This window comes from Neltuma alba, unplaced genomic scaffold (genome assembly GCF_004799145.2).
Source record: "Neltuma alba isolate B1F8T4 unplaced genomic scaffold, ASM479914v2 tig00013343_pilon, whole genome shotgun sequence".
Lineage (NCBI taxonomy): Eukaryota > Viridiplantae > Streptophyta > Magnoliopsida > Fabales > Fabaceae > Neltuma > Neltuma alba.
The window spans coordinates 313,185-327,428 of NW_021637613.1; the positions used below are offsets into that span (position 1 = coordinate 313,185).

General features: G+C 36.9%; 1 protein-coding gene across 4 annotated transcripts; it reads left to right on the top strand.

Annotated features, from left to right (window-relative positions):
* Nucleotides 1-2,967: 2,967 nt before the first annotated feature.
* Nucleotides 2,968-10,457, top strand: LOC114736575 (UPF0400 protein C337.03). Of its 4 annotated transcripts, none has more exons than XM_028924439.1 (8): nt 2,968-3,214; nt 5,419-5,570; nt 5,978-6,225; nt 6,648-6,776; nt 6,864-7,011; nt 8,093-8,232; nt 8,314-8,349; nt 9,177-10,457. In XM_028924439.1, exons 2-8 carry the CDS (start codon nt 5,495-5,497, stop codon nt 9,972-9,974), a joined length of 1,575 nt encoding a protein of 524 aa, XP_028780272.1. In that variant the 5' UTR covers nt 2,968-3,214; nt 5,419-5,494; the 3' UTR covers nt 9,975-10,457. The 4 variants fall into 4 exon arrangements, with proteins under 4 accessions (XP_028780272.1, XP_028780268.1, XP_028780269.1 ...); XM_028924435.1 differs by having other exon boundaries at nt 2,969-3,214; nt 6,864-7,020; XM_028924436.1 differs by having other exon boundaries at nt 2,969-3,214; nt 5,486-5,570; nt 6,864-7,020.
* The last annotated feature ends 3,787 nt before the right edge of the window (nt 10,458-14,244 follow it).

The following is a 14,244-nucleotide window of genomic DNA, read 5'->3' on the forward strand; positions in this document are numbered from 1 at the left end:
AATAATTAATTAATATGTATATATATTTATAAAATATAAGATTAAATATGTTTATAAAAAATGTTTATAAAAAAATAACAAGATACATATCTTATAGGCTCTCACACTCTCCCTTTTTTCTCCAAAAGCAAAAAATTTTTGCTTTTTTCAAAACCATGGTTTTGGAGCCAAAACCATGGTTTTGGTTTTTGAGGGGGTGTTTGGATAGCATTTTGTGCAAATTATGGTTTGGGCTTCCAAACCATGATTTGCAAGTGCATCCAAACGGTGCCTAAGCAGATCTTGGATTAATGATCAGATGAGTACAATAGCTATATAATGAAAAATTAGTCGATTAAGTTGGTTATTAAAGATGTGTGCCGCCTTTTTTGAAATATCCCATTTAATCGATACATGTAAATCTCTTTGATACGTACAACAATGGGGATTGCTTTGCTGGTTTAAAAAACAAAAAAACAAAACAAAAACAATGGGGATTGCTTGAAAAAGACTGTATTGACCTGTGATGTCGCGTGAATTTAGATTATATTTCGTAGCCAGAACAAATCTCTTAATTAATTTCTAACTGGAGGAAACATATTAAAACGTGCCATTTATATCAATAATAATAAAATCAAAGCATATAAGACAACGTTTGTTTATTCATCATCATTTACTAAATTCACACAATAATTCATGCTAAAGAAAGAAGATAAACAACACAACACAACACAGAAGTCATTAATGCATCTAATATAACGTTTGTTTATTCCTTACTTGATTTCTTACTCTATGTAGCCCGTGACAAAATCAAAATATATTGGGCGGGAATTAAAAAAAAAAAAGCATGAAAAAATTTAGCCAAACTATTTGCTTGACAGGCTAGGTGGGCTTGACCTCCTTCACTAGTTATGAAAATTTTATTAATCTATTTAAATTAATTAATTAATTCTTATGTTAGAGATCAAAATTAGTACTCATCATAATTATACAAGATAATAAGACCGACCTGAATAATACTCCCTCCGTTTCTTATTATAAGAGACATTTGATGCTTATGGCATGTTTCCATATATAAGAAACACTTAAAAGTTGTCTTTATTTTTTTGTATTGATGTCCTATTTTACCCCTATTTATTTTGTCTCCAACTCATACTCTCTCTCCCTCCCACTTCTTTTTCTTTTAATAATTTAATTATTCTCTTTCATACTCTCTCTCCTTATTAATAGGGGCATTGTTGGAAAAGCCATTATATTTTTTACATATTAATTGTGCTCAACTAATTTTAACTGTTTTTTTGATCAACGTAATTTAGTTATTTGTCTCTTATAATAAGGAATGGAGGGAGTACATACATAACGTGTTTAGGCAAAATTTCGTTTAAGGACTGCAGTACACAATTAATTTCAAAGAGTTCTTAAAACTTTTTGAAACTTCACTGCATTACGAAGGGGCAAGCTGATATTAATTCTACAAAGAAAATGACACTATTACCTCTCATATGAACAAGTGTGAGAGAATCTATTTTGCAAATGAGACTATGCAATTTACAACATATATACATATATCTATAACTAGTTAGTCCATTTACATGTCAACATCCTTTACCTGAAGAAGGTGTTTAAGTGAATAAGTGTGGGAAAGCCAATTTGCAAGTGAGAGTGTGAGACTAGACAGCTTGCAACAGTTATACATTTAAAGCAAAACACTATAACCTCTCCTACATTTTGTCTTAATTACACATACCTTCCCTCTATTTGCTAAATTGCCATTTATAATACTAAATCCCAAAATCTTGCTTAAATCTATATCGAAGAATTTAAGATTTTCTCCTTTACCTTAATTTTATTTAAATTTTTTTAAAAATTGTTGTTTGTTTAATGTTTTTATTATATTAGGCCAAAACTTAAGTAATTTAGTTAATGCAAACATAAATTTAAATGATTTATATAGGTTTCCAAACTTGCATAATTTATATTATGTGACGAGAAAATAAGCATTCAAAATATTTTCTAACCATTTAAAAAAAATCTTAATTTTCAATATTTCATGAGGAACTAAAATTATATAATTCTATAATATAATTAAAATTAAAAATTTTATAACATATTAAAAATTTTGAAAATACATGTATTGTAATTTTTTTTAAAGATAAATGTTTAAATAACATTTATGTTAAAGAGGGATATTTTGGTCAAAATAAAAATTTAAAAGTCAAATTTAACGTTCAACTAACTATTAGATGGATAGAAATTAATCTTAAAAACATAAGGAAAGTTTGTGTAACATACATTTTAATTTGAAGGGAAGTTTGTATATGTTTTCAAAATAGAATGAAGGTTTCTATAATTTAAGTAAAATAGAATGGTAGCTAGTGTATTTTACTCATACATTTATTTACAAATGGAATTGGTCATTTTACATGTCACCTGAAAAAAGTGTCCGTGAGTGAACAAGTATGAGAGAACCCATTGGTAAGTAAGACTAGACAATTTGTAATATACATACCTTTATTTATAATTGGAATTAATCCACTTATATGTCACCCCGCAATAAATATTATGAGGGGCAATAACATCATTTTGTTTGTGGAATTAATATCAATTTACCCCCTTATTCTATAGTAAAGTTTCAGAAAGTTTTGTGAGTTTTTTGAAATTAATTCTATACTGCAGTCCTTAAACAAAATTTTTCTTTGCATTTATTTATTTGGGTCCAGTTTGTTTAGTTTTTATTAAACCAATAACAAAGTATACAAGCTTGGGAAGTTGTTGGTAAAACCCAAAAAAAAAAAAAGAAAAGCAAAACAAAAACCTGGACATCCAAGGGCAAAAAGCCAAAAACGATGATCCACACGCAAGACCTTGCCTTGCCGCGCTTGCACATTGCCCTGGGCGGGCAAGAGATCGAAACGACGCCGTTGAAGTGGAATCCGCCAAAAGCCGCTGAGCGGCTGAATAGACGCCAAACATCTGGTGGAGGAAAGAGGAGTCCGACGAAACTCCGTAGCTACACTGCGATAGTCGGAGAGGCTTTTTCTTTCAATAACTTCTATTCTGAGAGCTGTGTTTGGCATCTTCACTACTCTCTCTTTCTCCACTTCACTCCCAAGGGCCTCAAACTCAACCTGAAACCCCCAAACCCTCTCGCGCCGCCATGAGGTGAAAACTCGAGCACGCTTCAATCATCAGCCATTAATTCTTTGCCTATCTCCATCTGCATTATTGGTTACCGGTACGTATCTGTCATGTTCTTTATCTTAAATACTCCATGTAACTCTATAATTTTACTTTTCTTGTTCTCTTTTCCATATTTGTCTATGCTATTGTGCTGATTTTTCCCCTCGTTTGTTTAATTGCGTGTTCTTTTATTGTTTTCTCTTGTTTGTGTTGCTGCTTTGTACAGTGGTGCTATTTCTGTTAATTTGGTCTAAAAGCAATGCTGATATTTATCAATTTTCATGGGGGCGGGGGAATTGATTGGCATTTACGTTGCGTATGATTTAGACTGGTTGGAATTAATGTGACATTTTATTGTTTAGCTAATGGTTATATAGGGTTTTTATATGTATCCTTAATTACTCAAGTGATTATTGCCCCTGGCTTTGTCTTTGTTAATGGAATCCCATTAAAAGGATGAGGAAGAATGGAAAAATAAGGGTGAATTGGAAAGTTCTGACACAGTAGGTTGACCTGCTAGATGCAGTTCCCTAAACAGGGTGGTTCGTGTACCCTTTTTGAATTTATGGTCCCCCATATTAATCTTGGAGTTTGTGTTTTGCAATGCAAGTTCATAGTTAGTAGCCATCTTGGTCATACCTACAGCTCGATGTAGAGGGTAATGGAGTCTATATAACTGTTTACCTTGATAGGATATCATGAATTGTTAATAACACAGATTTCGGTGATCTTACCAAGAAACTACTATGTCAGAGGAAGTCTGAAATTTCCTCTGTAGTTGTGGTGCTGAACTGCTGATTATCCACTGGAATTTGATTTGGCTGTGGCTTTGTCTTGATGTCGTTTGGATTGTTAAGCATGCTGTGCGCATGTGTACATAGATGGCAATATGATGCGCATGCCTTGGCGCTTAAGTTGCTGAGGCAAAGTGCTATTCAGGTCAGGAGTAGTGCCTCACACCACAAGTGGTCTGGCTTCAACTGACGATTGCCAAATGATCATTGGACTTTTTCCGGCTTTATAGGGAGCTCTTTAAGCTCATCTGCCTACTTAATTGGAAGCAAAAAAGGGAATAGCTAGCTTATAAGCCTAACCCAAAAATTTAAATTTAAAAATAGTAATTAGGGAAAATGAGAAAGTACAAACCAGACGAGGTGCCAGGATTTAATTGTAAAGGGGGCTAAGATTGAAAAGCATTCATTGTACAAAGTTTACATAAATGTCAAGGGGCTAGAAATGTCTAATACCTATATAGTAGTAAGAAAAATTAAAGCTTTGTTTGGGGGGGGGGGGTTGTCTTGCCCCTGCCAGTCCCCTCCTCCCTGGGCCACTGCACAGAACCCAATCTAAGAAAAATTAAAGCTTTGTTTTTTTTTGGGGGGGGGGGGGTATTGCCCCTGCCAGTCGCCTGCCACTGCACAGAACCCAATCTTAAAGCCTAGCCTAGCTGTAGAGATTTATGATTATCAGGAGAAAATCTTGGGGAATTTCAACCAGATATCTTAAACCTATGACGGTTAACGTGGAACACCTGAAAGATGGATTTTTTGCTCTGAGTTGATGAAATTAGACTTTCATCATGGTGGAAAGATCGATGATGATTTGCACTACAGTGGGCTTAAGCCAACTGGATTTTATGGGACAATACTTGATGGGTGAGAGAGAAAAGAATTTTGACTTTTTTGAAAAATGAAGGGCAAGGTTCAGGCCACAAAACTTTCGCATTGTGGGTGGAATTCTTTTAGAAGCCACGGGTCATCTATGATTTTCTGAAAATAAGAATGGATCTAGGTTGACCCTGTCCATTAAATGTATCTGCCTAATGGATTGGGTGTGTTCAGAGTGATAGTTACAAACCCTAACATGCATGAAGATCAAGATAAGCGGATCCCAAAACAGTGGCGTTATGCCCTCTTCTACCTTGTAAATATTAAGTCCCTTAAGACTTATTAGTATTAGATGAACTTCAGGGGTCCTATTTGTATTTAAGTTTTTTACCTAGGACCTATGAGTAATTTTGCCAAAATTAAATTTGTGAGTTGTGACATGATTACTATTGGTTCCTTGTGTAATTCTTCAGACTAGGGTCCCCATGTTCCAATATTTTGTTTTGAAATGTCTTCTGTTTCATTTGTTTAATTGTTTTCATAAATAGCACATATACCTGTATATCACTCATATAATATGTTGCATATCTTGTTGATGTATTCTAACTCATCTGCTAAAGTTTAATTCTTTCCTGAATTTTATGTTTTTTAGGTTTTCTTCACTGAAGTTCTTATAGAAGTTGGTGTTTTGTTTGATCGGTTGTGCTTGGTCCGTTCAGAAAGGAAAAATGGGTAGCACATTCAATCCACAGATATTGGTGGAAAAGTTAGCCAAGCTGAATAGTTCACAGGCGAGCATAGAGAGTATCCTTTGAGAATTTTTCATGATCAATCTTTAAGTTGTTTGTGTTCAATATTTGTATTATTCCAGTGGTTTTATGCCGTCACTTTATTGAATGAGTTTGATCTTGGAGTTTATGCTGTCTAATAACGAAATCAATAGTTAGAAATTGATACAAGATTTAAATTCTTGCATGAGGGCTAGTTGGTCTCTCCTTTCTATTTATAAATTGCCGTGTTTACATAATTGCCAATTTTCCTGCTTTAGAAATTAGAGATAAAATAAAATAATATTGAAACTTTTACTATCATGAAGTATATCTTCCCAGTTTTTGAAGGACAAGCTGATTTTATTGGAGACTTTGTGAGACCAAACGTGTATACAATTACACTAAGGTATATATTGGGTTGCAAACCTTAATTTGATTCAGCTTTGTCTCATTGGTGCATTTTTCATATGAATAAAGCCAACCAAGTTGTTGAAACATGGGACAGACAATTCCATTGTTCTCCTCGTGAACAAAGATTGGCATTTCTATATCTTGCCAATGATATATTGCAGAACAGCAGGCGAAAGGGTTCAGAATTTGTTGGTGAATTTTGGAGGGTTCTTCCAGATGCTCTTCGAGATGTGATTAATAATGGAGATGAATTTGGACGGAATGCAGCACTTCGTCTGGTACTTTCAGCTTATGTTCCCTTATTTTCCAACCCTTGCTTGGTGAATGTGATGCATGGCTTTTCACCTTTTCTTTTCTTTTGGCATAAGAATGCTGCTTCAAAAGAAGTTTTATTAGGTGGACAAAGCTTATATGCAGGACCTTACCTCTTTGCTATTATTCTTTCTCGTTAAAGAGATAAGTGGGCCATTTTATGAGAGGAAAGGAACTTCTAGTCATTATGCCTAATGCATGGACTGTTTTAGAGTTGCTCTTACATTGAAATTCCTTTACTTGAAAAGAATGCTAGAATTATGGTATTCTTGAGCACGGATGAAATAGGTAGTTTTGTTTTCATTTCATGTTCTCTTGTTTTAGAAGTTCCAAAAGTTGGAGTAAAATTTGTCTTTTTGTTTGCATTATTACTTCGCTATATAAGCAGATTGGTATTTGGGAAGAGAGGAAAGTTTTTGGTTCTCGTGGTCAAATTCTTAAAGAAGAGTTTATTGGGAGGCATGTGGACAATAGCAGCCGTAATGGGAAATCCATGCCCTTGAAGCTGGTAACATCCGTATTTATGTGTAAGATTATGTGCACTTTTCTTTAATATTTGTTCTGTGAGTTGGTTATATCTCCTGTGCCCTCACCTCTTTATCAGAGACCATCTGCTGGGAACACATTGGAGAAACTAGTTTCAGGTTATCAGGCTGTTTATGGAGGGCACGCAGATGAAGATGCTATATTGAGTAAATGCAGGAATGCCATTAACTGTCTAGAGAAAGTTGACAAGGAAAATGGTCAAGAAAGCACTTCTGGTATAGATCAGTCGCTTATACTCACTTGGTGTGTTTGTAGTAACTCTGATTCATGTACCTAACTGTTTTGTGTCGATCACATATTGTTTGTTTGTATTCTTTATGTTATATTCTCCCCCCTTTTTTTTTTTGGGTGTAGGCCCTTATTCTGTTTGTTCTATGTTGATGCCAAAAACTTAGCCGGTGTTTGTGGATCAACTTGGATGCCTTTGTCAGTTAGTTTTGATTAATTAAATTAAGGGGATAAAATTATGAAATGAGCATTTTTGGCATATCCTAGTCAAGCCAGGAAACTATCTTGATACCATCACTTCTTTCACCCAACATTTTCTTGTTGAAGTCTTGGGAGATTTGTAATCATTGAGGGCTGCAAAATGCTCAGCCGGAAACTTGTGAGAAAAAGTATGCCTACATTAAAAATGTTAACGTTTATATTTTTGCTTGCTTGTATTTGCAATTTGTGTGAGAGCTAAAAGAATTATAGAGGAGTTCTATCAAAGAAAGAATTATAGAGTTCTGTTGCTTGAAAGATTAGACTTAAGTGTACCTAATGATTGTCATTAATATCTTGGGTTCTTGGTTTTAGCATACTATGATTTTGAATTTGGTTATGTGTTTATCTGGCTTCTTGATTTCTTAGCTGTGTTATGTTCCATGATGGATTGTAAGGGTTATTGTTCACTAATAAAAAAGTGCACATTTTTCTAAGTTGATCCCACGTTTATTATGAATTTGAATAACATGGTCCTTGGTAAATTTTTAAGTACATTTATAATTTTTAGAATGCCATCATAGACAAAAAGTAATATGTGACGATCAACTTTAATCATGTAACTTTACTTCTATGAAACAGATTGTTGCTTATAAGAAATAAGCCAGAATTCTTGGCTAGTTGTTAATTTGACTGACCATGTTAGCTTGATATTTGATTTTAGCTTTTCATCAAATCGACAATATATCTCATGCTCTTCACAATGCTTTTGCTGCTTAAGTTAGAAGGGTTAGGACATAGTCCAAATGACACTTGAAGGTTACCAAGCTCATCTTTCTATTCAATTATCAATTTGAGTAGGGAAGATCCATGGATCAACACTAGAGGATGAGCTCCGGGGACATGATACTGTATTGAGGGACTGCATCGAGCAATTAACAGCTATAGAATCATCAAGAGCAAGCCTTGTGTCTTATCTGAGAGAGGCTCTCCAGGATCAGGTTCTTTTAATAATGCTTATCTTTACAAAAGTAATAAAACCTTAATTAAGGTGTGCAATTCTTACAATGTTTTATTGCCAGGAATTCAAGCTGGATCAAGTCCGTAACCAGATCCAGGTGTGGCATTTATCCTAATTCATCATTATATTCTTTTATTTGTTTTATTTTGATAAGTTTGAGGCCGGTCCTACTGTTATGCATACTGAAAATTGTACAACAAGGTCAAGTGAAATTTCCAATTTGTCAAGGATTAGTGGGCGTACGCATGCACAATACATAATGCCATTTTGTACTTAATGTAATTTATTTGAACTATAACATAGTGCTTGGCTTTGGAAGTCTGTCAATTTCTTTTGGTATCATTCTTTGTTTCTTTGCAACCTAGAAATTACCCTATGGATGAGCAACTCTGATAAGAGGATGTTAGTGTCTTCAGCAGCAGGTAAAATAAGATATCACTTTATAAAATCCCCTTATAACTAAAAGATGAAATGCATTGGTGATGGTGAAGATGAGTACAAGTGAATGAACCTTTTTTAGGCCTGGGAGAGATCTGCAGATGCGTTTGGCTTGTGTTTAGGAACATGCGGAACTATTTCTTAATTCTGTATTTCACCACTTGTGTAAACATTGCTCCATTTCGTAATGTTAGTCTCATGGTTCATACTATGTAATATGAAAAATGCATGTTGATCTAGGGTAGATAGAAATCGAAACTCACAGGGTATTCCCTCTTTTAACATATTGTAGCTATTTTATGTTTTTCTGGGGTTTTTCTCCGTTCTAAGAGGTGGATGGGGCCAAGTAGGTTAGTTTTTCAGTATTGTCAATGGGGAACAAAGGACACTAACTAGTTTCATGACTGTCTGTTGTGTGTTAGAAATCTGTATGTGATGTGGCACTTTCGTCTCTCAGGTATCTGAGTATTTGTGTTGATGCATCAGGCTGCACGGGTTCAATCCGAACGAGTTGGTAATACCTGCCAGCAATCACTAAATGACAACAACATTCAGCAGTCATTAGCTGCTCAAAACTCAAAGGAAATTCAGACCTCCTTAACTCCTCCCGGCTTTATTCCTGGAGATAAGGAGCAGTCAGCTCCATTGATGTATACACAGCAAGTATCTTATCCCCAAAAATCTGGGCACATTGAGGAAGATACACGTAAGTCTGCTGCAGCTGCGGTGGCAGCCAAGTTAACTGCATCAACATCATCTGCCCAGATGCTATCTTATGTTCTATCCTCCTTAGCATCTGAAGGGGTAATTGGCAATTCAATTAAAGAGTCTTCTGGTGGTGATTATCATCCCGAGAAGAGGACTAAGCTGGACAATGACCAGTCATCTTATGTACCATCTCATAATCCTCAACAACCGCTTCCTCCCTTTTCTCTTTCGGAATCTCTACACAATGCATCTACAACCAATCAGCAATCTACTGTCAGTGACCTTCCACCTCCTCCTTCATCATCTCCTCCCCCAATGCCCCCACTACCACCAGTGCCACAGTACCAAGTGCCACAGTTCATGCAGACTGCTGGATCAATTAACAATGTAGCATATAGTTATAGCTTGACACAACAGCCGTCAATGGCAGCCTACCCCACTGTTGGTGCTTCCCTGAGTAGTATTTCACCTTATACACCAGCTCCAGTGGGTACCTACCAGGGTTTTCAAGGTTCAGATGGTAACTACTATAACCAGCCCTCATCGATGCCAATGGCCCCAATCTCTCGGCGATGAAATTTCATGTTCCTATAGCTTGGGAGTTGGTGAAGAAAAGGCTGCTCAGGAAAGCCGTTTGGGGGATGTGACCCACACTGCATGCAGAACTGCGCATAGAGAATGCGCTGTGATCATCGTCTCTGTTACCTTCTGATAGTTTATCTGGTTAGAAGAAGGATTTCGTTATAGCAGCTAAATCAAGGATAACGATTTTGTCGAGTGGGTTTCTTAATTCTTTTACGTTTGTAAGTTAATTGATTTTATTGCCTTGGGGCTTTTCCCCCTAATTTCCCCCTGTTGGGGAGGGTTGTGGGCATGCCGTTACTGTAGTACATATATTCAAACTATCTGCATTTTCGCCAACAAATGGGCATAGGTACTGACGTGTCCCCCAAGCATTTGTATTACTATCTCATGGACTTGTATGTTATGGTGCAGCTAAGACGAAGTATTAGGTGTGCCATTTAATATTAGCACAACAATTTTTGGTGATTTATAACATTTATATGTATATCTTCTTGTTTTTTTTTTAACGTTTATACCTTGTGTAGAATTATTTCTGATGGGAAGGGCTTCCAACTTTAAACTGACAAGAAAGCCAGGTGTGAAGTGCTTTTTTTTTTTGGGGGGGGGGGGGGGGGAGAACTGAGCCAGGTAAGTTTGGTTTGGCGTATATGTATACCCTTAAGTGAAGAGTGGTGGGCTGGAGGGTGAGATGGGTACATATTGGGGGCACCTTAGCTCGAGTTAGGTTGACCAAAGCCCGTGAATGCCAAATCAGTCCTAATCCATTAATCAATTCTCATTTATTTATGAATGTGTTTTCCCTTTGAGAAGTCCGTGGTGGTGCGTCAGCCTGAGCCCGTTAAGATGAGTGAACGCCGCCACTTATAGACAAACAAGCCTCTCATGGACGAGTGGGGGTGCATGGGGCTGGCATTGGGGCTTGCCTATGAGAATAGAATCCTCAGTTCATAGGGAACAGAAGAAAAGAATAGAATCCTCAAACCAAGGAGAAAGAACTATGGAGAGAGAGAAGCAATCCACACCTTCTGCTCAGAAACGTGGACAGGACAGCACAAAGAACATGATAACCCTTCATCTCTATCTATCTATTTTCTGGTCAACAATACGAATAAGATGAGAGTTCCCATGTATTTGGGGATTATAACTTGGTTTGACGAAAGGGTGGGTTAATTAATTGCAAGTCAGGACCAAATTTAAGCCCATGTTTCCGCAATACCAAAAAGAATGCTCGGGGGACAAAAAGCTGATGCGGGAACGCAACTAAAGCTTCGAGCATTTGTACTGTTGGGGATATAATATGCTCGAGCGTGATCCATCTTTTTCCTCTCAAGTCAAGTCACACACAAAGATATATATAATTAGTTTCTCTCTCATATTTCTTCCAGTGCACTGGTCAAAACAGAACCCTAGCTAGAGCCTTGAGCTCGCAAGAAATGAAAAAGTTCCTTTGAGATTCCACTGAATTACAAAGCTCAAAAGAAGCTGCCTGTGTCCAAGGATTTACGAGCAATATGTAGCATGCGCATGCATACGTTCCTGCACGTATTTAATACTACTATCTATGGCACAGAAGCTAGCTAGCCCTCCTCTCAGCAATAAATTCATTAAAGCAGCATTTTAATCAGCAGAGTGAAGGAAGGAATGAAAGAAAGCAAGCAAGAGGATGGAGTGTCCAATGAGGATACGTGATGTTGGTAGGCAAACAAGGGCAGAGGGAACAGACAGACATGCCCTTAACTTGAATGACAGCGTGGAGACAGAGTGTGAGACAAAAGCACCGTCCGATCCCAATACCGATACACCTTCCTGTCTCTTCAAAAGTCTAAAACTTCACAAAAATGGTGTTTCTTTTTTTTTTTTGGACGGGAAAACAAAAATGGCGTTTCTAATGTACAGTATTTATTTAATCCTGAAAAGTCGAGTATTGCTCACTACTAGTATCGTGGACTCCTCAAAATAAGAGGAACACGAAGCATTGGGCGTTGAAGCCCCCCTTCTGTGGTGAGGGTTATAACAATGGAACTTAATTACTGAGTTCTTGGGAGGTGGGTATTGCTGTTCAAAGTGAAAACGACAAACATAAGGACGCGAATATTAAATACTCTTGAAAATGAGAAACACAGAGGTTAAAAGCAGTCAACGTTGGTGTAACGTCAGCTCGGGGGAACAAAAGCTGAGAAAAGCCGTCATCCATGTCTTTTACTTTAACGGCTGCATCAACCACAGTTTTGGTGTTTGTAAAGTAAGGTTTCCATTTGGTCTCATATTCCATAATGTATAACCAGCAAAAAAGGGGTTTGCGTCAGACTTTGCTTTGCTCCTCATGAACCTCCTCAATGGCACAAATACAGCATTTTTCTACGTATCTCTCTCTCTCTCTCTCTCTCTCTCTCACACACACACACACACACACAGAGAGAAAGTATTCGAGCGCGTGCTTCCCTGTCTGCCTAAATCCAAAAGGAAAGAATTCAAATTAAGTGCATTCATGAGACCCAGGGACCGTGAATCCCACATCCTGATCAGTATTATACCTTATAGACAGACTGATGTATGCTTCTATGCTTCTTGCCTCTTATGAGACATCCTTACCTCCACACATGATTGCTCGCTAGTTTATTGATAACCTAGGACATGAATCTTGATCATGGTTGATGTCTTGCTACTTCCTAGCTTATCATCATAGAGCACCGTATCTGAGTTCATCATTTTAGACGTAAAGGAAACCTAAATATAAATATATGCGAACACTTATATAATAACAACAGAAATTATTGATGGTCATACCCTATTGCAACATACTAATTATTGCTGTGCCTGCGTGAAGTATGGCATCATTATAGTATATCTGCATGTGTCCTCGAGGATTTTTCTACACAAAAATTTGGCTTTAATATTTTCCTCCCCTTTTTTTTCCCCCGACCCACCAAATAATGTCGTTGCTTCATTACGCAATTGAGGAAACAAAGGAAGGAAGAAATGGCCGACACGCAATGCGTTGGCTTATCATTTTAACAGTTCTCGTGAGCAGAGAAGCGCAGTGCCGCTGCGTTTGTGCGGCGACATGTTTCTGTTGCCTTTACCTTCCCCAACATTCGCCATTATCACATCACTGTGTGTGACTTCATCACGTGCTTTTACAATAAAATCTCCTGTCTCCTCCAACTTGCTTGGGATTTTGTGATGAGCACAGTCCTATATTATTATGGTTAGAGTAATAGTAAGTGTAATCTTCTTAGCTTGGTTGCTGTAGTTTTATTTAATGTTTATGAATCATCAGTCTTCTATAATTTATAACTCTGATTCTCTAGTTCAACATACCGCTAAATTGTGGGGTGATTGAAATGATTAATTTAACTGTTAATTAACTTGGATTCGGTCATTTGAGGAGTGAAGTTAAAATTAATTCCTTGCATCAGACCAGTGTGTTAAAGAAAAACGTGTCTTTATTATTGCTTGGAGGAGATCTTAATGCTAGACAAACTCTAATGGTAAACTAATAAAAAACACAAAAAGCAGGAAACAACATTAATTAGTGTTTGAGCTTGGCTTAATCATTACGAGCAGAAGTTGAAGCAACCTTAGTCAAAATGGATCCATCAATGAGAGGATATAACACTCATATATGTTTGGATGATGTCATATCCCCGTAAGAAAGTCTCCATATGGTATGAGTCAGTCAATGAGCATATTGAACTCAAAGTTTCCGATGCTTTAATTTAGCATGAAATAGAACTCATATTCTTTTCTGTATATTTCCAGCCTTTTGTTTTTTTTGGGGATCCAGACATAAAAATAAGACCTGCAGCATCTTAGTGCAAAGAAAGAAAGGGAGTTGGATTGGCCCTACTTTGATGAGACGCTTCCTGTAAAGTTATCAGTCACTAAGTCTCATCACACGCCCCACAACTTTTTGCCTTGTTTACCCCATTGATGGTAAAACCATCTCCTGGGTAAAATCAGATGTTCAAAGCATCAATTATCCATGTACTTACCTCCGGACCCCCCACTTCAGCATCAGATCCATTCGGAACGAAGATTTACTTTGCTAATTACTAGTTCTTTTGAGAACTGTCTATTTACTTTTGACCATAAAGTTGTGATCTTCCATCACTAGATTTTGCCCGCAACAAAAGAAACTGGTCAAAGAATGTGAAGAAGAACTGAAGAGAACAGTTCCATTGTGCATACCGTACGCACTTCACAGTTAATGTCAAGGCATTTCAAGTTCTTTCTTTGCAAGCTTTTGGGGTACACCGGA

Coding starts and splice junctions, on each gene's coding strand:
- LOC114736575 (XM_028924435.1), top strand. CDS start 5,495: ATGGGTAGCACATTCAATCCACAGATATTGGTGGAAAAGTTAGCCAAG. Junction 6,777..6,863: donor CCTTGAAGCTGGTAACATCC/GTATTTATGTGT, acceptor CCTCTTTATCAG/AGACCATCTGCTGGGAACAC. Junction 7,021..8,092: donor TGGTCAAGAAAGCACTTCTG/GTATAGATCAGT, acceptor CAATTTGAGTAG/GGAAGATCCATGGATCAACA.